Source organism: Struthio camelus, chromosome W (assembly GCF_040807025.1).
Source record: "Struthio camelus isolate bStrCam1 chromosome W, bStrCam1.hap1, whole genome shotgun sequence".
In the NCBI taxonomy this organism is placed as follows: domain Eukaryota; kingdom Metazoa; phylum Chordata; class Aves; order Struthioniformes; family Struthionidae; genus Struthio; species Struthio camelus.
The window spans coordinates 31,250,229-31,271,885 of NC_090981.1; the positions used below are offsets into that span (position 1 = coordinate 31,250,229).

Consider the following 21,657-nt stretch of genomic DNA (forward strand, 5'->3'; position numbering starts at 1 on the left):
CTCCACTGGAATGGGCTTAAAAAATCAAAGATAGTATGCGCTGACTTTTAGAATTACAGTTACTTCTAGAAATATTCATCTTGAGAAAACTAAGATAAGTTTTAAATATACAGTTGTAAATACTGTCTCTGGCAGTTTAAGATACTTTCAGTCAAGATGCTCTAATACTCTAGAAGTCAGATTTTGCATAACTGTAACTTAATTATTTGAGCTAACTTTATACAGTGGCTAACCCCTTTGGGAGAAGTTATCAAAAACACTAAACACTGGCCTAATCTTTTCCCTCGCTAAACGCAAAAGGAATTTTACTATTTAAATACCATGAGAGTAAGGCTAATACTGAACATGCTTTTCAGGATCTTGCCTTTCATGTATATTTTATGACTCCACTCTTCTGTGGCAGTCCAGATTCATTATACTCTTTCAAGCCCAATGACGTTCAGTTAAAACAAACCAGTATCAAGCACGGTCTTCTCCGTGTGAAGAAAAATCTTGATACCAAACCAATATATACCTACTGACATATAATCCACAAGAACTTTAAAGTACAGTCATATTTTAATACATCTTTGAAACCTAAATAACATTCAGCATACTCCTAGGAGCATTATGACAAGAGGCATGGATTTTTTTCTGCAGCCAAATGCTATATGTATTTACACGTGTATGTTTATGCATATATGCACACATATACAAAGTTAATGAAAAAGGATTCAGCATTAAACAAACATACCACACTCAAGCCATTGCATGTTGTATCAATACTGAAGCATGTGGGCATACAATTCCCTAGCACATACACAGTGTAAGAAATAGCAGAAGAAGAACTCATAGCAGATCACCTAACTCACCACATTAGAGAACGTGCATTGAATTTTCATCCTGTAGGACTGCCACTACTTCTATGCGTCCATTCCTTAGGACGCTTACAGGCACTTACAGATAAATTACAATCGCCTTTAGAAAATTAAACCAAGTGCAGGAAAATCTAATGAGATTAAAATGCGCTAATAAATTTTACCTACAAGGCTAAAGACTGGTGGTGGAGTAATTTTTCATGAATTATTTGTTATGTAACAGTCAACATAATTAATCATATAGAACATTTTAAATTGTACCAGTTAAAGGAAAACAGATTAAAAAACTACAATAATCTTTAACAATCAGGATATGCTTTACCAGCATTTTAAATTAATGAGTCCCTTATTTGACAGAGATATAAACAAGTACATACCCTGATCCAAAACCTCCTCCTCTTCTCTTTTGGGCTGTTGCTGCAAGGAATTTTTATCAGCATCCTTGCTTTCTAAAAGGAAAAAAAAAGGTTAGAATATATTGTTAACCTCCACGAGTGAAAGGAGTTAAGCATCTTTCTTGTAAGGTAAAAAGATCCTTCTGAAATGAGTATTTGCTACTTTTATCTATCTATAATAGTGGCACAAGGCAGTGCAGTAGTAAAACAATTGAAATAAAAGATTAAGATTTGTATATTTAATGAGGGAGCAGGAGAGGTACGGGTATAAATTTAGACCTCCACAACCACCTGTTAATCCATCTCTATGTAAGTAGACACATTCTACAGCTGAAGTAAAATAGGTAGGGTACTGTATTTATTTGAAGCCACAAAATTAAAGCCAATATACACAACATACAATTGCCAAGAAACGCTGAGTAAAGCACTGATTTTCACAAAACCTTTGTGAAAAGGTAGCATAAACCTGTTTGATCAGTTGCTTAACGCTTAATTTAAATGGCAATCCCAACTCAGTACTAAGTCAGTGAAAAAAAATCATAATGTTTCTGTGGTTTTCAGGTAGTCCTACAATTTCTTAAGACCTGGAATGAGATATACCTTAACTTTTAGGGGTCTTAGTATCTATCGTATGCAATGAATTGCCCAAAGATACCCCAAATGACTCCAAGAGAATTAATTCTAGAACGAGCAGCCACGTAGTTCTGTCCAGACATTATTTTGCCGTAACTACTTACTATTTTTCCAGGCCACTGATGTAACTATACTGCCTCTGATATTTAGTGTCTTGCGTGGAACTGTACTTTACTATACAGACATACCAGTCAGCTTATTTCTGTAAAATACTGCTGGTGCAATATATGTGCATACCAGTGCTTAATGTAAACACACTCCTTTACACGAAGGCAGCAGGACCTAGAATATTATGAAAATGTCACGCTTCAACTTCACAGGAAATAGACAGGAACTAAAGCATTATTAAGAAATTGTTAATATAACATACTGAGATGTGGCATAGTAAAGAGGCTAGTGTCTTCGATACATAGCTCACGTAGCTATAAAAATTGTTGGAAGTTGGAAGAAAAGATGGCAACAGGAAGAAAAGGACAAAAGACAATGGCAGACATTTTCCCCAAAAAGAGAAGTGGGATCCCATGATGCTCTACCACTAGCAACTTAGGTTTTATTCAGAATTGCATTTCCTTTCTATGAAAAATTTAGCACGTTAAAGCAATACAAACACATCAGTGAGAAAAGACTTAAATAAAATGGATTCCAATTTTTTTTCACCTTCATGATGTCCATGTGTCATCTTTAGCATATCAGACTTGACCAAAATAGGAGTATTTGCCTCCTGTGGTATGTTCCTGAACATCTCAGGGTTTGCATTCTGTGTACAGGTCATATATGAGACAGCATGTTTGGCTTCCATATAGTACATAATGTAAAAATTACACATTTCATCATTGGCTGTTCCCCTAAAAGGAACAAAAAAGATAGAGCAGAGGGGGAAAACAAAAAAGCTCTGAGTATAGCCTTCATTCAATTCTAACTTGTTTAACATAGTATTAAAACATGGCAATGAAGTGTTAGAAGTCCCCACAATAAAACATTGCATAGCTTCATTGCAGGGAACCAGTAACTGAAGTTGCTTTTTATTTATACCAGAGCAGATGAGCTTACAAAAACTCCCCAGGTTTCTCAGAAACTGCTAAGATTTAGATTTTAATTCTACAGAAAATGACATCGGCATATATTTAGACCTTCCCCTCTTTTCTCCCATACAAGACTTTCCTTGGTGTGCCATCAACTACGCAGATGTTCTGGTGAAAGAAGATGGAACTGTATCAGTCATTCTTCTACGGTTCATATATCTCTGCCAAACTAGAGCAAACCTAAATCCATGCAAATAAGGTCTATGTTTAATTTCAGCAGCTATCACTGAAGACAGTCTCTTTCCACATACAAGCGCATTTATTCCATTTCCATTTATTCCCCAGCCACCTTCGTTGTAAGGCAGCAACACTGAATTTCATTACATATTAAGACACCGTAAATGTCTCCTAACAAGGAGATAGCCATCCTGACTGGAACTTCATCGCAGGCTTCTGTGGGCAAAAACATTGGTGCAACAGGAATGATTCAAAACTAGCAAAATTAAGTTCTTTGATATGCGTTATACACGCACTTGAAGCGGAAAAGGCTCGCTCTCGTATTGCAACATCATTCTGTCTTTAAGGGAAAAAACCAGCTGGTGTGAAATAGAAATTTTTCTGAAAACTATTATTTTATAAAGCAGATAATACATGGCCTCTTTATAGACGTGATCCATTTCTCTTGTTTTCTTATGCCTATGCTTTCTATACATAGTTACAACCCTGGCAATGGAATAAACTAGGTCCTGTAAAGAAGGGTTCACAAAATAAAGGGCTTTATATTAAGATTTTTTAATTAGCTTTCACAATTAACCAGTGAGCCCACACTCATAAAAAGATATGGGGGTGGACTATTAGCTGCTTGCAAAAGACGTCAATGCTGACTTTTCCAGCAGCATCACGCAGCATCCATTTACTCTCCATAGCAACAATAATGACACCAATCAGAGGGAAGGAGGGAGGCAGGGAGGGAGGGAACATGGGAATGGAGACTGTTTCAAAAGAGGAATTAAATTTTTCCATGCTTTGAAAATTTAGTGTCCCTTGGAGGCCAGGGGGGGAAAAAAAAAAAAAAAAAAAAATCAGTCTCTGACTCGGCAGGCTCTGCCTAAGCTTTTAGGAATCATTCACTTCACCATTGGACTCCAGTATCTGTCAGTATAAGAGGGGATTTAGCATCCAAAAAAGAGATAATATTTAATATTAAAAGTTTTGCTGTAGGAACGTGAATATAATGTAAGGATCCTCCCTTGAATGGTATAATTCCTGTTAAACATATGTCGAAAGGGGAAGACACAGGCTGCACTGCTTTCAGCCTGTTGGAGTTTCAGACAATACATTACATTCCAGCTGGATTAACAAGCAGCTTCTGTGGCTAATGGCATTTTCCTTCCCTGGTCACATATATTTGCATTTCCCCGGTTTTCATTATTTACATTTAGGACTCTAAGGTTCTTTTGCAACGTCAGGGCAATATTTTCCACGATTTAAACTATATGCATATGTTTTGTTTCAGCTGTATTATTGTATCTTTTCATACATCCAGCACTGTTCTGAATACAGCTGTATGATTTTCATGCATCTATTTCATATTATGGTGATAACTGTCTTCTCATATTTTGCATCCATATATACTTCAAAATATCCAGTCTTTAGTGCAATAATTTAAACATTTGCTTATAATGCTCACGTGTTTTTCCTCAAAAAAGCAAAACCAGCAGAAATTATGTAATAACAGTGTAAAAGTGTACTTGTGGATTTAACTTCTGTTTCTACCACTTCTTTTCCCTTGAAAGGATATTAAGGATTTGAAAAAGAACAACCAACAAACCCCCTGTAATCGTCCTAGGACGATTTTCTCAACTGTAAAGATTATTAGAAGCACAACAGGAACTTCTAGAACTTAAAAAAAAGTTTACAGTTTAATTAAAGTTTTAGATTTTTTTTTTTATTTATTAGTTTTATGACCTTAGCAAAAACTTGTTCTCAAATACTTGTTTCTACTTCAGCTGCTACTCATAAGCATTTCAAGTACTACTCACTGAAAGGGTTTTCATTCGTGTTGAGCCCTTAACCCTCTACTGATGTATAACATAAAGGTACTCAGCACATTACCGGATTTGTCCCTTGAGCTGCTGCAGCATCTGCTCTCAGAATGGAGAGATTTCTGCAGGGTGTCTTCATATCTCTAGGTATCCAACGGGATAGTTTAAAGAACTGGGCTCAGTTAAGAGACTATTGTATCTGTTTTTACTGTAACACATGCCAACTTCATCTTATAGAGGTCTGTCATCTTTGGCTGAATAGCATCACTGACAAATAACAATTCAGATTTTTCTACTTATTAGTCATTTATGGTTTAACTATTCTTCATAAAAGCCTGCAGACTTTTACATTGACGAAAGGGAAACTGGCACTTTATTCTGACCTTTTATGGTGAGATTTCAAGATGGGCCAAAATTTATGAGAAATTTAGGAACTTGCATAGGTTTTCTTTCTGAAATAACCAAGAGCAGTTGTGAGGATTCACTGTTTTGTTGTTTTAAAATGCCAATATCTTAAATTTATTTTAAAATATATTTTAAAAAAGTGAGATTTTGAAACCTGCTCTAATTGCAGAATAGCCTAACTTTTATACATCTGAGCACTGACAGGATAGCTTCACCTGAGAAATGCTCTGAACATTTCAAAAAAGTGATTATTCACTAAAGCCAAAGTTATGAATTTTGTAGAGAATAGGCCTTAAAGTTAAACCTTTAGAAACTGGAGAGCAAAACAGACCATTCCAAGAGAATGGAACAGCTTGTTGTAACTATCTTGGCAGAATACAAGAAACACAAGTACATTTCTACACATACTCAGTACTTTGAAAAAAGTGGTTAGAAGAATGGAGAAAACAGAGAAAACTTACCCTATATGTGTCTCGGTAGTTCTGCCTTCACCACTGAACACGCATCTAGCTGCTAGAATATCATCAAAATGAACATCTACAGGATGCTCCACTGAATAGAACGCCTGAAAGGGAGGATGATCCAGCAGCATTATTGACAGTGGCTCACGTTACTTACGTGAATATACACACGAGGACAACAGTACTACGAGGCTGAAAAGTAACTTCAAAAAGTTTTATTTGGACTATTCAAACTCCCTTCACAAAAACCTGAACCACCCCCCTCTTCCTTCAGCACAGAAGTATCAAAGACAAAGCACGTGGAATACTGAAAACTTGCACTTGTTGTGCCTTATGCCTGCCTTACCAGCTCTTAACCTGATCCAGCACCCTACCACTAATCCATCTGGTAACATGAATTACTTTATCCCAATCTGAACATTTTTATAGATCTTTTTTGAGATAAGCATTTGCTGTTCTTATGTTTACTCTTCAAGATAGCTTTACTAAGTGCTACAAATGTACATGGGGTATAAAACGGAAGATTCTCAATCCTGCTCACAAGGCTTTTCTGCCTGCATTAGCAGCTTTCTAAAATGCAACACCAAGGAAACAATATGCAAGTAGAGGAAGTGGGAGAGAGCAGCTAGCATTCCCTTCCATGTTTCTGAGCAGTTAGAAAATTAGACCATGAAGAAAGGGGGGGGAAAAAAAAAGGGGGGGGGGGGAATAAAGATGCCCCTTTCCTATGTCTTAACCTCTTAGCTTCTTAGGCACAGAGAGTGAGTGGGTGAGTGACTGTGTGTGAGAGGAGAGCGTAACAGCTGAAACTGGTAAAGAAATTGGTAACAGTTATGAAAAAAGAATGCATTGTTATTTTTGCATCATAATGTCACAATAATACTTCACAGTAATCATTTCTAGTGGCACAACACCATACACCAAAGACAATTTCATAACAGAAGTCCTATGGCTATAAGCGCTAGTTAATCTGCTTAATTTAAAGGTAGAATTAAAAAGCCAACCAACCTGTGGTAGTTGTGGACTTTGTCTACCAATCAGTGTCCATTGACCATTTCTCACTCTGTATCCACTTACTACCTTACCTGTAACACATAAATGCGCATATGAACATCAGATATAGTTCTGAGAAAAACCAATAGTAGTTTTAGTATTTCTCTATTAAATTCTTGATATTCCTAATACTGCAATAAAACTCTTACCTAGTCTGTGTGTATGAACTCTGTAGGCAAAAAGGTGCATTGGAAATCTTTTGTAATGGCAGGCAATATCTGCATCAACCACTGTTAAAATATGATGGCAATAAACAAGTTTAAAATACATTATTTGTTGAACTGAGGAAAGTGACAACTACTGTATTTCATTCAATGTGAAAGTAACATACAAAAAGTATACCTACAAAGGGCAACAATTTCAAAAAATGCTGAATAATATCTTGCATTTCTGTAGTAGCTACCTCAAGACTTCTTCTCAAGAAAAACTAATAAATACACAAGTACAAGTCACTTGCAAATAACTTTCTGTGATGATGTACATCCCAAATGTAAGATTACGCGTTTGCTCATAGACTATGTTGAGGGACACTTAAAATCAACATACACATGAAAGTCGAATCAGAAGGAACTCAAAATAAACTGATATATATTATAAATGAAGGCCTAACTTTAGGTTCATGAGGTTACAAGCTCCATCTTAAAGATTCGAAACTAGATGCAGACTTGGGCAGACGAGCGCTGCACAAGCAACATCTGCAGGTCGGTTGTTGTGTAAGGTGCAGAAATAGTAGCTAAGGGAAAGCCCATAAAGAAATTCCTCTGCAGATACCTCCTAGAGAAATATCTGGGGACTGGCTGACTCATCACTGATCATATCAGACCTGATGCATTACTTAAGGCCTGCAAATCTGACTGAACATCAAAAGAGCTATCAACAGGTAGGGAACTATTTTTGTTCCCCCTTCTTCACGTACCCCCTACAGCTTCAAATGTAATTATTGCATTAACCAAAAATTTCTACAGGAAAAAAACCCCCACAGTTTGGTATGTTTTTATATGGAAGAGCAAAATACATTAAGTTTCCATTCATCTTAAAAAAAGATTTCAAGGCACTGAATTCACCTAACAGTTGGAGTCAGTTGAGCACTTGAGCTGCCTAATAGGAAAAGGTGGTAAGCTGTAACCAGGAGAAGCAGAGTCCTCAGATATCTAATTTAAAATCCCAGTATGGCATAGGAAGATAAAGGTAAGTATTCACCTTGCTTAAAATAGAACGATCCAAGCTAGTTTGAAGAAATAATATTGGGAATATCCAATCTGAACTTCAAATAAAATTTTATTCCACAATATTTTTTCAGCACTTTGACCTTTTAACCCAATAGGAACATAGAAATAAAAATTTTTAAAGAGCAGATCCTTAGAGATTCATTTATTAAAACTGAATTTTTAGAAGTTCAAAATTTACAGCACAAATGATTTTTTTTCATCTGCATCTGTCAAGAAACTTTAGAAGTTACACACATCTATTTTATGGCTTTTGGGGGAGGGGGAACAGGGATTTTCTGCAAAATACTGTTAAAGAGAAAAATAATCAAACAAATACACTTAAAAACCTAGAAATTGTCACTATTACACAGATGATTATTCTTCTATTCAAAACTGACAGCCACTGTAGATCTAATCATCTGTAAATGTGATACATTTTCAAGTTATAACTGTTTTTTAATCATTTGTTTCATTTAACAATTAACTCTTCCATCTACAGTTCAGCAAGTCTCAGCTAAATTTTCTTCCACAATCAGCAGACGAAAATAAAACAAAAAACAAAACAGAAATCAGATGCCAAAATTACATAATCACTTTGTAGAATTATAACTTACCTTTCTCACCTGGTGGTATTACAGTGTTCACAGACATCATAAGATACATTCCAGCAATCAAAGGCTGCCTGTAATTCAAAACCCAAGCTCTGCTAAACAAGTCCTTCGTAAAAGCAGACTTCTGCTGTGAGTGACACTATGTGCAATATTACTTAACAACCCCAATTTTTCAATGTTGGATTGTTCCCAAAACCAGTTTACAAACAGAAAAGAGCTGTTACATAGCACTTTTCCTTCCCTCCTCCTGTTACGTCGAGCTACAATTTTGAAAGCATCCTCTACAAAGTATGTGAATTTGGACAAAATAACCATCTGCCTAATTTCTATCCTTGTCACAAATTGCTAAATATGAAGCTTTCAAACTGGTTTAATTCAATACTGATAGCATGGTATCGAAGTTTCCTAACGTGAAAGAAAACTTTTACCAAGAGATAATACCTGGCTTCAAAAATAATAATACTTGGCTTCAAAAATAACATTTACATACATGACAGGATTAAGCATTACGTATTATACTTTTACTTCACATCTTTCAAAGGAATCTAAATGGGTTTCAATGCCTTTGGTCTGATGGAAAAAAAAGTCATAATAGGAAAGTTTTTTCACACATACTTACTTTTGATGTGTCAGATGTAAAGTTACACCAGAGCAGTCCTTGTGTTTATCTGTACAAATCATGAAACAGTTTAACCATTAGCATCTGAAAGCATGCAAAATTATCCCACATTAATAACATTTCCCTACTGGATTAAAGAAATTCAGGAAGACAACAGAAGTTTACTTGCAGTAAAACTATTGAATCCTTATAAGGTAGAAACATTTCCTAAATTTACACAAACCTGAACATCACAGTGCTTTAAATAAAGTGAAACCTGTAATAAACAGCAGAGCTCTGGTGGATGAAAAACTAACTGCTCTTTTGGCACTAGAAATTGCAAATCTTTATTAACTGACATCTGGGAAAAGAAACAGTATCACTTTTACATCAGCAGAAAAAGTCATTTTGCTTCAAAGAAATTTGCATTTTGACATAAGATTAGTAAAAATTAAGGATCTGTGGAAAAGCATGAATTTTAGCCATTAAAAGCAAAGCAGCTAGAAATCCTTATAGTGAAAGTCAGTATTTGAATCTGAGGTATAAAATACAAAAAATGGTTCCGTTTAATAAAGCTGGATACTCTAGAAGAATAGCAAAAGTAGCTAAGTCATTTGTTAGCGTACCATATCAGCATTCTCTAATGTTTGACATTTCAATTTACAATTGTAATTGAAATTCAATTTGAAGAGGAAAAAGTCGGCGACTAAAGTGGCACAAAATAGGGAAACTTAATAGATTAAAAAATATCAGCTTATTTTTTTTTGAACATAGATTATTTCAATCATACAGTACTTCATCATTAACTGATAAAAGCCAAAACAAAAATCATCACATTGATACTAGACCTTACTTTCAAATATGTTCAGAAAGTAGACAGCACTAAAAAAAATGAATAACCCTGTCACTATTTTTACATAAAGTATAAATTAGATGAGTGAAAAAGCTGCTAATGCATTTTCAGCAGGTTCTCATAATGCTCATCATCATGGCATCTGAGAAGTCTTATGTTTCTCCAGTTCTGTGCCACCCAGAGACACTTCTCTATTCAACAATTTGATTCAGTAAATCACAGCATCTGTACCTGTAAAAATAGCAACACAGAAAGGAAACCTTTCACTGTATGAGCAGAGGAAGAATTTGAATGTAGCTTCTCATCTTGTGATCAAGACTACCCACTAACTGCAGTCACACTGGATGTTTGGAAAGCATGTCTAATGCAAATTTCTGAACTCAAGTGTGATGAATCAGAAGGAAAGCAGCTGAAAATTCAAGTGCTAGAAAGAAAAGCATATCAATTCCATGCAGATGGAATTTCTGACTGTGCATCTTAAGCTGTTTGTAATATTACCCCAAATGCAGAGAATTTGATACATATATTCTGTAAAAAGGATTGAACATAAGTTTGGCAGAGTATTAACAAAAACAAAGTTCACTCAGCAAGTCAAAGTAAGAGTATTTTAAGGCCACATATACAAAAAAGCTGTAAAGGTAGTTAGCCAGTTATTGTTGTCCTATCTCCCGCATTACATTAGTTCTATAAAAGAGCCAAATGAACAATACACAGATATAGAAAACGTATTTTCTGTAAAATAGTACATATTTTTATCTTTTTTATGCACATATGCATGCTTGCACTAGACATAGAATAATTAATCTCAACATTAAGATACAAATCCTCCAATTTAAACTATGACTCATTTACAAAGATTGTCTTCAAATGCCCTTCTTCTTTAAAATTACCTTTTAACAATGAAAATAAATCCTTCCATAAATACACTCAGCACATGGCAAGCCTGAATTACAATCTACATAAGACTCATTCCAATCAGCAAGCTGTGGCTCAACAGCTATATGGAAACACACCAGCTGAGCAATGGTTTTATGTAGTATGGGGCAAGAAATACAAAACACAATCACTGAAGCCAGATTGCTCCAATGTATCTCCATCTCTTCAATAATAAACCTCATTTTTTCCAGGAATAGTTCTATTTCATTTCATGACTTTTTTTTTTTTTGAGTTTCCATGCAAAAAGTTTGTTTTGCCTCTTATGTTTCATTTGAGGGTGGGAAGGAAGAAGACTGAGACGGTGGAGAAAAAAGTTGAAGAGGAGAAGGGATAGGACCAAATAACAGACAAAGGTAGACTACATAAGGAAAAAAAGGATGAAAGAAATCAAGATATGGTCAGCATGGTCTAGATGGAAAGAAAGAGGAAAAAAACAAAGTTACACCAAACTAGAATAAGCACTAGTTACAAGCACAAACAACAAATGCTGCTTCCAAAGAGCCAAGTCATGGATCAGAAAGCATCAGAAAGGCTAACTCATTAGACCAAAAGTAGGAAAACTGTTGGAAAACATTTGAGAGAGAAAGAAAAAATTCAGTTTCCACCATTTCAGAAAAAGTTCATAAGAGTATACTGATTGTTCTCCTCCACCCTTTACTAGGAAGCTTCCCTTACAGTCTCAGTATCTCCGTTTTTGAAATAAAGGTCCTTGTAATGTCTCTCTTGCCTCACCTTCCTCATTTCATACTGTGCTCTGGACTAAGCTTTTGTTTATTTCTATAGCACAGATGCCACTGCAGAAGTTGGCTTCAATAACAAGTTTGACATTGCTAGAGGGTTTGCACAACATCAGTTTTAATGGAAGTTGGGAAATATTTGCTTCCTTTGAGAACATTTTACTTTATTATTTAAGGTTATAATTTAAAAAGCAATTTGCAGTTTTGTCTTTCTCAGCTTTAGAATTTATAATTCAAAACATCACTATGTTGTCTGACCTTTAAACTATGCTGAACAACACCCCAAAAGCTGCAAAAATAAACCTGGTGCACCCCAAACATGAGTCATTTTTGCAAATGTAAGTCTTATTACGTTATCATGTCCCTTTAAAAAAAAAAAAAAAAAAAGGAGGAGGAAATGCAAATATATTTCAGTTTGTCCATATTCAAGCACTTCCAGACCTAAGCTTTTCAAAGTACTAAGAAGAACAGGTGAAATTCCCTTTTTTTTTGCAGTTCAAATGGAGCAGTGTCAAAATGAACTGAAGAGTACCAGTGGGAGATCCATCACTGCTACTACAGGAGCCAATCATATCAATCAGTATCTGGAACAACACAGTCAGCTTCTGGCATAAGAATTTGACTTGCAGTGCTTATTATCATAACTAAAATAATGGATGTATAGATTGCACTAGATGCATACGAACTTAATACAGTATGCCATAATTTTGTCTGTAGCTATATTTAGCCATGCCTGAGCTAAACATCTAAACACATGCTGGAAATGCTGTTTTCCTTGCTAGTCTTTCCCTACAGCTCACCTCCTTGAAACTTCCAGGCTGCTGAACATTACACCCAAGCAAACTGACAGCAGTGGGGCAGTGTTGGTTCATGCTCTCTTTTGGAGTGTCACTGTGAGGCTTAAGCAGAAAGATCCTTAAACACCGCACAAACCAAATAAAACCTTAGTCTTCTTTCCAGTCTGTCACTCCAGCTCGCCTAACTACTTGGATTTTTGTATTTCAGCTATCCAGCAAATTTACACCAGTCTAAGGCAAATAAATTGCTACCTTTTATTTGCCATGCAGCAAAGAGAGGGGAATGCATTTATGTAACCCAGAAACATGCTTATCTCAAAGCTATTTCTCCATGAAGAGTTTCCACCGAAATCAAAACAGTGCTTTCCACTGCCTTTTGTAGGCTGCACGTGTATAACAAAGCCGTATTAAAATATTCGCTGCCCTTATTTACCAATATCAAACAAAATTAGTGGTGCAAGTTAATGCCTGACGCTGGCTTCTGATATTTTAAATGCTTCATTTGTTTTAAAATGTGTACATGATAACTTTATAATGGTAATTGTAAGTTCAGCAGCCAAAATAAATATTAGTAAAAAATAAAACAAAAAAATCATCCGTGCTACTCCCGTTACAAAATTTTCTAGGAAAAACACCTCAAATACTAGGAATAGTCACAAGATGTCAAATGAAGCACTCATAAATTGAGGAGAAGCCAAATTATCCTAAACAGAGATGCTCTCTTTCTCCAGGCTGCTTTTGGTAAGCCTTCCAGTGCACATCTGCCGATCGGACTACCCAAATGCACGATCCTAAACCAGTTGAAGTTACACGGGTGATAATCCGCCATAAATGCTGAGGCTCGTAGGGCTGCCCCGCAGCTAACAAACTCGCTCCTGTGCGGGAGGCAGCTGCCGAGGTTTTCAACACGACAGGCGGCAGCCTGGTGGAAAGCTCGGGAAGCAGCAGCCTGCCCTCCATGCCCGACTCCCCGGCAGCTCGGGCTGCAAGACTGTTGCAAGTGTTTGCACCTGTAACTACTTTAAAAATTTGCAAGAGGCAGAGGACTTCTTTTGCAGAAGTGATATTCAACTTCCCGTCAAGTTCGCCTAGATACTGAAGAAAATCCTGTGCTTTTAATTCAGAATTAGAAAAATAAAGCCCCTGAGACCCCCGTTCTCTTTGCTCTCCGGGTACATGGATTACGAACTACAGAGCACACTGTTTACGCTCTGCATTCAGTTCCTTCATCGCTTTATTTCTAAAGTTTAACAGGAATAGTACAGAGTTTACAAATGGCTACTACGATACTCACAAGCTTTCACTGTAGCAGCACGCTGCCTTCATAACCAAGTTCCCAAACCCTCGCCCTTTAAAAGTCAGCTTTTTGATTTGTTCCAGAATCTCCACAAATGCTCTCAGAATTGACTTTGCCTCATTAAAGATGTGAAGCAGCCTCACATTGGGAGCACAAGCTCTATCTGAGCAAGGGAACTCCTAAGCTAATGCCCACTGGGAATTAATCTCCTCCAAGTTCTATTTAAAAGACAAAGAAATATAGCACAAAAGTGAACTTAATCCTTTTAAAGAAAGAGCCAAATTCAATATGCTGCATTTGATTTTGACACGAGAAAGAACATTAGATGAATTTTTTTTTTTTCCTGTGAGTCAGGGAACCGGCTATTGCTGGTCTGTTCACTCATCCCAAACCAGTTTAGCAATATTCTTTTAAAAGTCTGCTAACAAGCAGAAAGGAAAGTATATCTTTATTCAGTTCTGAGTTAATTCTGAAAGCTCAGAAAAGAATTCCCCCTCTCTTTTACACTAACTGCACTTTTAAGAAACAAAATGCAGGCATAGACTCTCCACTGTTATTTTTACAACCAACTTCCCAAGTAGGAAAAAAAGACAAACTATTGTTGATATTGGTCGTGCATAGTTGGGTTTTTTTTCCCCCCTCTAAATTGAAATAAATAAATACCCTGCAAAAAGTCACCGATGACTGATATTCAGGTCTATGTTATTTTTATCAGCAAATCACAGACAGCAAATATGCAAATTTAATTTAAAAGCACTCTAACGCTAAGCCTTATCAAAGAGAAGTACACTGTATCCAGTGTTCACATAATACTAATACTCAAATGACTGCTTACAACTCACATGTTTATGAGTAGGAGATCGCAGTTATTTCTAAGAAATTTCTCAGGTGGGTAGCCAAAACTGGACTCCTTAGTTAAATAAAAAAATTAAAAAAAACAACGAAAAACCCACAAAAACAAACTAATCAAAAAAAATCCCAAACAAAGAACACACACACCCCCTGGGTATATCTGTTTGTTTTATTTTATTTTTTTTAGTGTAATGTTGGTAACATAAAGCTTGTGAAAAATGACAACTGGCAGAAAAATCTATTTTCAGGGAAGAGGTGTGGGGGTTAGGAGGAGCTGAAAGCACAAACGTGTACTTAAACAAAGAAAAAATACCAAGATGAACAAAAAAGAACTCCCCTGAAGTCTGCTGCAAGCATACTGACAAGCATCAGCCGCTTCAAACAACGCAACAGGTTACATGCATAGAAAAGCGACAGCCTTTGACTACTTTTCTTTCAGAACAAGTTCATACGTTCATTTTACCTGGCTTCTAACTACTTTTAATTGCTTCGACTCTTGGAAAGGCTTAAGATGTTAGTATGGCAGGTTAGAAACAACACTAATCTTTACAGTTAGGAGGGCAGGGAAAAAAGAAACTCTAGGGATTCAAAGAAGAAAAATATATACTTTTTTTAAATCGGATCTGAAGCCCCTTAGGCTGAAGAATAAACCATGAATAGCATGACAACTGCACTGCATATCCCTACAGACCAAACTTAAAGTTGTTTGCAAGCCGTAATAGATCTTAAGATGGTTAGACTGACTTTAAATTGAATCTGAACCCTGAAATACCTGAGTATACATAAAAAAAAAAGACAGACAGTCTTCTGACCTACTTTTTACTTGTAACATAACTGTACCTACTTATCAACCATAACTCCAACTCAAAATAATTTTTGTTTTAGTAATATAAAAAGGGAAAAAAGTCAAACAGAACAATTATCTTCCTAAGATGGCTCTTTAAACCCACCACAAATTTCATTGTTGAAATCATTTTTGTTTTTCCAGCTCATTTTTTAACCTATGCGTATTTTAGACAAGATAAAACATGCTTTATTTTGATATTTGAGCATTACATACATATCTAAATGTGAAAACACTTAAATCTGGCTAAGGAGGGAAGGAAAGGCAAGCATAATTAGCTTAATAACTGGTTAATGAAATGAAGAAATATCCTTTTTAAAAATAGTTGAAAATGGGTTGAGAAGTTTTTCCTAAGACCTTTTTTCCCCAAAACTGATAAGACAGCGACTTGGATGCCAGTACATAAATAATTACTACTTCAAGCCAAATACTTTGTATTTGCAATGATTTAAGTCAGAAAATTGAACAGTACTTCTGAATCCTTGATGTGCTGCTGAAAGCATACCCAATTAACTTAGTGGTTTTCATCATTTCTCCGCTACTCTGAATTGCGGCAACTGCATGTACTTACACACAAAGTGCAATGATTATATTCTTACATTTCAAAAAGCCACAGTTATCAGCTGACATCTCAGCAGATACAAGAAAGTTTCTCTGAGAGCATTCCTGAAGTTTAAGAACATCTCTAACTAAGGCTCTAAGCTTCTGTATTAAATGGTCTTGAACATAGCAATTAAGGTTTCAGAGATTTAAATTGTATTTTTCTCTGCTCAAAGTCGAGTTTTAACAGCCAGAATAAATTAGAAACATTTTCTTCTCACAAATGATACAGGAACTAAATTATTTTTTCATTTTAAAAATAAAAGAACTGATTACCAAGTAAAACGGGTACAAAAATAAAAAGATGGCATTCTGTCATACTCTTAACTGTTGAAATAAAATATGACAAAAGTATCTCCTAAATTACTGCTTTCTTATCAGTCCACATCTCTTAAACCTGCAAAATGATGAGAGTATATTTCTATGACATCCTTTGGGGGGGGGGGGCCCAAAAACACAGAAAAGTCTGCTGGGGGGCAGTGGTTTGAGAGGTGCTAACTTATTTTAATACAGCTTCTCTTCTGTGCACAAGACTGGGTTGTGGTTTTTTTTGACTAGGAGATTTGAATATAAAGTGAATTTACTAATTAAAATTTCCCAAACACTTCTTCAACTAATGAGCAACAAAAGTTACTCATCTCATTTTTTTTTGCTCCTTGTAACTACATATGCACAAATTGTACTTAAGAGCGAAGATTAACTCTCACTGTCCCCAAGCAATAACAAAGAGCAGGCTCTCACCTAATCTATTTTCTTTAGAGGTTAGCAGCTTTAAATTAGAAGTTACTTTGGCAGGTGAAGAATCTCACAGCTGTCCTAGTCCTCTGAAGTGCCACGGAAACTGATTCTGGCCGAGTTAACTTCAGTTGTGCATATGCACCACCTTCGTTTAAACAGTTCCAGTACACTCAATTTGTTCCTTCCTCCTCCTCCCCCCCCAGTTATCGCTATCACTGTCACGATAAATTACATTTCATGCAACAATAGAAACCTTACCTTCAACTTCAGACAAGTCATTAAAGATAATAGGACACTGTTGCCAAAAACCTAGGCAAGCTTTGCCCAAACTTGCAAGAAGTGTGCAGAAAAGAGGTGTTGTGGCTGAGGGGAGTTGCCAACTATAAAGATACTCGTGTATTGAGAACTTGATACAATCTGATGTTGTACTCAGCATTTATTACAGCAACACCAAAGGATTTAGAGGCCACTGGGAGAGTTTAGGAATTACTCACGCACTGCATATCTCCCCTTGTTCAGCATATGCTCTACAGTTTTCATTTTGTGAAGTGACTTCTACTTTCTTCTATCAGCACTGGGCAGTTATTGTATTTTGTTATACTACTACAGTCAAGGACTTTTAAAATTTATTTCTTGCTATGCGCATTTTGGAAAAAAACAAAAGCTAAAATTCTCGCTATTTTTTTTCCTATTATTTTACTTCCCCTGTCTTCTAAGCCCAACATTTTCATTTATCACTCACTCCATGAGGATCTTCACATTCCTGCTTAAATTCTGTGCAGTAATGTATTACAGCAGAGTTAAGACTGATGATGTAAGGGGTTTTTTTGTTTGTTTCTTTGTTTGTTTTTTTCCTCTTTTGAATGCAACAGGGGCCCTAGAGCAAAGGTGCCACATGGCAAGTGATTCACAAGAGTGAAAAATAAAAAAATTCATGCATCTTAAAGGTGTCAGAATAAGGCATTTCAAGTTTAAAGAGCATGGTATAACATAAAACATACATCAGAAACACGATAATTAAACTTGTCCAAAGCAGTCCTCCATCAGAGGGCTGTTTCAAACAGTCCAAACACTCATTAAACAGCAATAGACATATTGCCATGCCTGAAAGGGTTACATTTCATCTTGTTTTGAGATAGCAAGAGATACCATCTCCACTTGTTACCATTTTTAGAACTCAAAACACAGACACTGTAAGCGACCAGCAAGTAGATCTCATCTTTCTCACTAGATATTCAGTTAAGACAGATTAAGTTTATGGGTATTTTTTTCATTCAGCTTTCTCAAATAAAACATTGCATTCTACAGTGATAAAGAAGATGCTCCCTCATCTTGAGATTAGTAACATGCCTCTTCATTAGATCAAGTTGCCTGCCATATACTTTTTTTTTTTTTTTTTGAAGGAAAAGATATCTTTGTTCACCTTCTTTCAAATATTTAAAGATAAAGCAGGGTTATAAAAAAATCAAGTCAATATATTAATTTTATTTCAAGTATGCCTAGTGATCTTTATCTTTGCAGTGAAGTTTATTTCTTCAGATAATGAACATATTTTTAAAAGCTCAGAATTTCCGTAACTGATACAGCCTACACAGAATGAAGTTTCAAAATGCGTACCTCTAAACGCACTGATATCGCCATAGTGTACCTGGAGCACAAAGTATTTGCTTCCTGTTTCTCCTCCAACTCTGAATCCGACACCTTAAGAGAAGGAAAACACATCAAGATTTCAGAAATAATAAAATGTAAAATGATTCATCACTGCTGACAGTATCTAAAAATACAAATTACTGCAATGGCTTACAGTGAAGGGCTGGAAAACGTCCTTGAGATATCAACGAGGAAAACGTTTCCCTGAAAACTGGAGAAAAACAGCACCATACATTCCCCAACAGACTAAGCTAGAACCATAAGTTAATTATTACTAAACAGATTCCTGCTTTAAACAAAGAATTCTCCCATTCCCAGAACCTGAAAACAGATTTGACACAACTATTAAAAAAAAAAAAAAGTAGTAATAATAATCACAGTTTTGGCCACTCCTGTAGGATTTGGTAGAATTTTCTTTTCTTATACTACCTGTGAAGGTTACAGATTGATTAAAACTGACCTGAGAACACACTGAGAATGAAAATAAGATTGCAGTATAAGATTAATTTCCATCCCAAAATATTTAACTGTAAAAAAATATTGTGGAAGTTATGAAACTATGTCAGTTTTTGACAGAAGTAACAATATGAACAGAGGAAGAACGTGAAATGACGAACACAAGTTGTGGAGTATCACCATCACCAAAAGAGATTTTTCCAAACTGATTCTATAATGAACACACTTGGAAAGCAGCAGAAAAAGTAATTTCTGCTTACTCAGCCAGTGAATCCCACTAGATTAAAAACTGCCAATTGTAACGCGTACCTGTGAAGGTGACTGCAGCATCTCTGTTCGCAAATGCAGTATCATTGTAAAAAAAACCCTTGTATTTACGGATATCTTAGAGACAACAGAATTATTGCTCACTGGAGTTTAACACAAGAGTAAAATACCAGGCCTCCACAGAGTCCAAGTAACATTTTTTTCTTTTTAAATTGACATGCTGATAACCAAAACAAATAAAACTCCTGCTGATAAACATGCAAACGCACAGTGCACTGCTCCGGGTTATGAGAAGAGGTAGTAAAAATGCAAGGAAAAAAAACTTCTCAAACTCAAGGTATTTTCAAACTGAGGCTATATAGACAGGAGATATTTCCAGGGCTCCTGGAAGATTATTAGAAAGAACCACTTTTCACTGTCTTTCAGAAGTACCATTCCTATTGGCCCAGGAAATTTTGATCAGATTCAAAGTCATTTATTTATATAAAAACATGGGTATGCACGTGCTGTCCAACTGCATCAAAACATCAAGAAATGCAATGTAAAATTATCCAAAATATTTAAGACCACAGAAAAAGTCAATGCTTAGGTGAAAACTTTTATGTGCTTTCCTGAAGACATGAAAATATTTTAACAGTTTCAGAGGGATCATATAAACTATGCTGCTGAACAATGCATAAGTAGTGCACTTCTAGTAATACATCGTACCAAATGCAAGATTAATGCTATATATCTAAAAAATAAATAAATAAAAATCAAGCATTATATTGTTATCTCTCCATCAACCTTTTTCTCCCCCAACTGAAGCCCATAAAGTCACAGCAAATATGATGCCAAAAAACCCCTCCCAAATACATTATTTAGCATAACGTATCCACAATTTACGAGGTTACAGTTTACAGTTTCAATCAACCAAGACATAATAAAACACTGTATGAGGTTCCTAGAGATGCCAGGTGCTTACTTCCACATCATCTTCTCTCCCTTGCCCCCGAATGCAAGAACTTCACATAAAAGTCACGATACCTTTGGGCAGCCTGGTAGGTGGAGCATTTCTTGCCCAAGCATACAAAATATTAGATTTGTCTTTGCATGTTCCTTCATCACAGTCCCTAAAAAAAAATACGAGGAAAGAAAACAAAAGGGAGCATGATTTTTTTTTTCATTTTGAAATCTGCAAACGCCAGGTGAATCGTACGCATAAAAGGTTAATTTTAAGGCATATGAAGATGGTTTTGGATGAATTTTGATTAGTTCTTCTAATTAAGGATGTATTCTCCATCCATCTTAACTTTCCTTTTTTCCCCTCCCTCTGTCTTAAGGTAATTTTAGGCAAACTGAATCAAATCTGTAGAAGCTTCTGACAATCACTATCAGTCTAGTAACCAGAGGTGAGAAAACAAAGGAAACTTACGAGAATGAACGACCAACTGAAAGTTCCTAGCACTGTTAGCTTAAGTGCCTCAAAATGACATTGGCTGCCAGATGTGCACAGAGGGACAGAGGCCATATGTAAAGCAGAAAATATATTATAAACAAACCATGAAAGCTTTTCGATCAAAGTTTGACATTTAAAAATCATCCAAAAAAAAAAAAAACCCCTCAGTTAATAAAGGAAGTACATGACAGAGGCTCTCCATGAAACTACCAACAGGAGGCACTCATGCTCTTCCCTGTAACCAGACCCAGCCTTACTGCCTTAAATTATTTTTTCATTTCACTGCACTAGTTTTGTGATTTTTCTGTTTGTGAAAAACAAAGTACGCGCCAAGCTACTAACCAGAAACAGATCACAGCCATCTACAATAACTGAGTCCTCTAGAGTTGTTTTCTCCAGCCTCTGCAGCTAGAAAGCTGCAGGTGACACTCAGGGTTGTTTCCCTTGTCAGAAGAGCTACCCTAGGGATGAAGCCACTAAGTCAGACATATGAGTGGTCACGGCTCCTCCTGTGTGAGTTTGCGTGAATATTTTGTTTGTTTTAAAGGTACCTACGGATCAGTATGGATAAATAGTTACCAGAAAGAGACAGGCCAAACAAAAGAGAGCATGCTGAGAAGGCAGCGCGCAGAAGTTTCCCAAGGACCATTAAGCCCTACAGGCTGGTAATCATGTTGAGCCTGCAAGACCTAATAAACTGAGGACACAGAGCCCACTGAATCTGTAAAAGGCTAACAGCACACAGTAGTACTGACAACAGGCTGCGTGACCTGGAGCACATCCAAGGGGGTGTCGACTGCTATAGACTGCTGTAGACGGCAGGATCATATACACAGATGAGGAAATAAGGGCCTCCAAGGAACTTTTCAAATACCTACCTAAAAGCCACTGCCACATCAGCGTG

General features: G+C 36.2%; 1 protein-coding gene across 13 annotated transcripts in view; it reads right to left on the reverse strand.

Moving 5' to 3' along the window:
- Positions 1–21,657, reverse strand: part of LOC104140158 (peptidyl-glycine alpha-amidating monooxygenase) — a 150,005-nt gene that overhangs the window by 38,776 nt on the left and 89,572 nt on the right. For all 13 annotated transcript variants that reach the window (XM_068924343.1, XM_068924345.1, XM_068924348.1 and 10 more), the window contains 9 exons: positions 20,342–20,427; positions 18,560–18,643; positions 9,310–9,358; positions 8,694–8,761; positions 7,021–7,101; positions 6,827–6,903; positions 5,819–5,922; positions 2,543–2,730; positions 1,235–1,306 (listed from right to left, as the gene is read on the reverse strand). In XM_068924343.1, the coding sequence (XP_068780444.1) occupies positions 1,235–1,306; positions 2,543–2,730; positions 5,819–5,922; positions 6,827–6,903; positions 7,021–7,101; positions 8,694–8,761; positions 9,310–9,358; positions 18,560–18,643; positions 20,342–20,427 (809 nt within the window). The remainder of the gene's footprint in view (positions 1–1,234; positions 1,307–2,542; positions 2,731–5,818; positions 5,923–6,826; positions 6,904–7,020; positions 7,102–8,693; positions 8,762–9,309; positions 9,359–18,559; positions 18,644–20,341; positions 20,428–21,657) is intronic.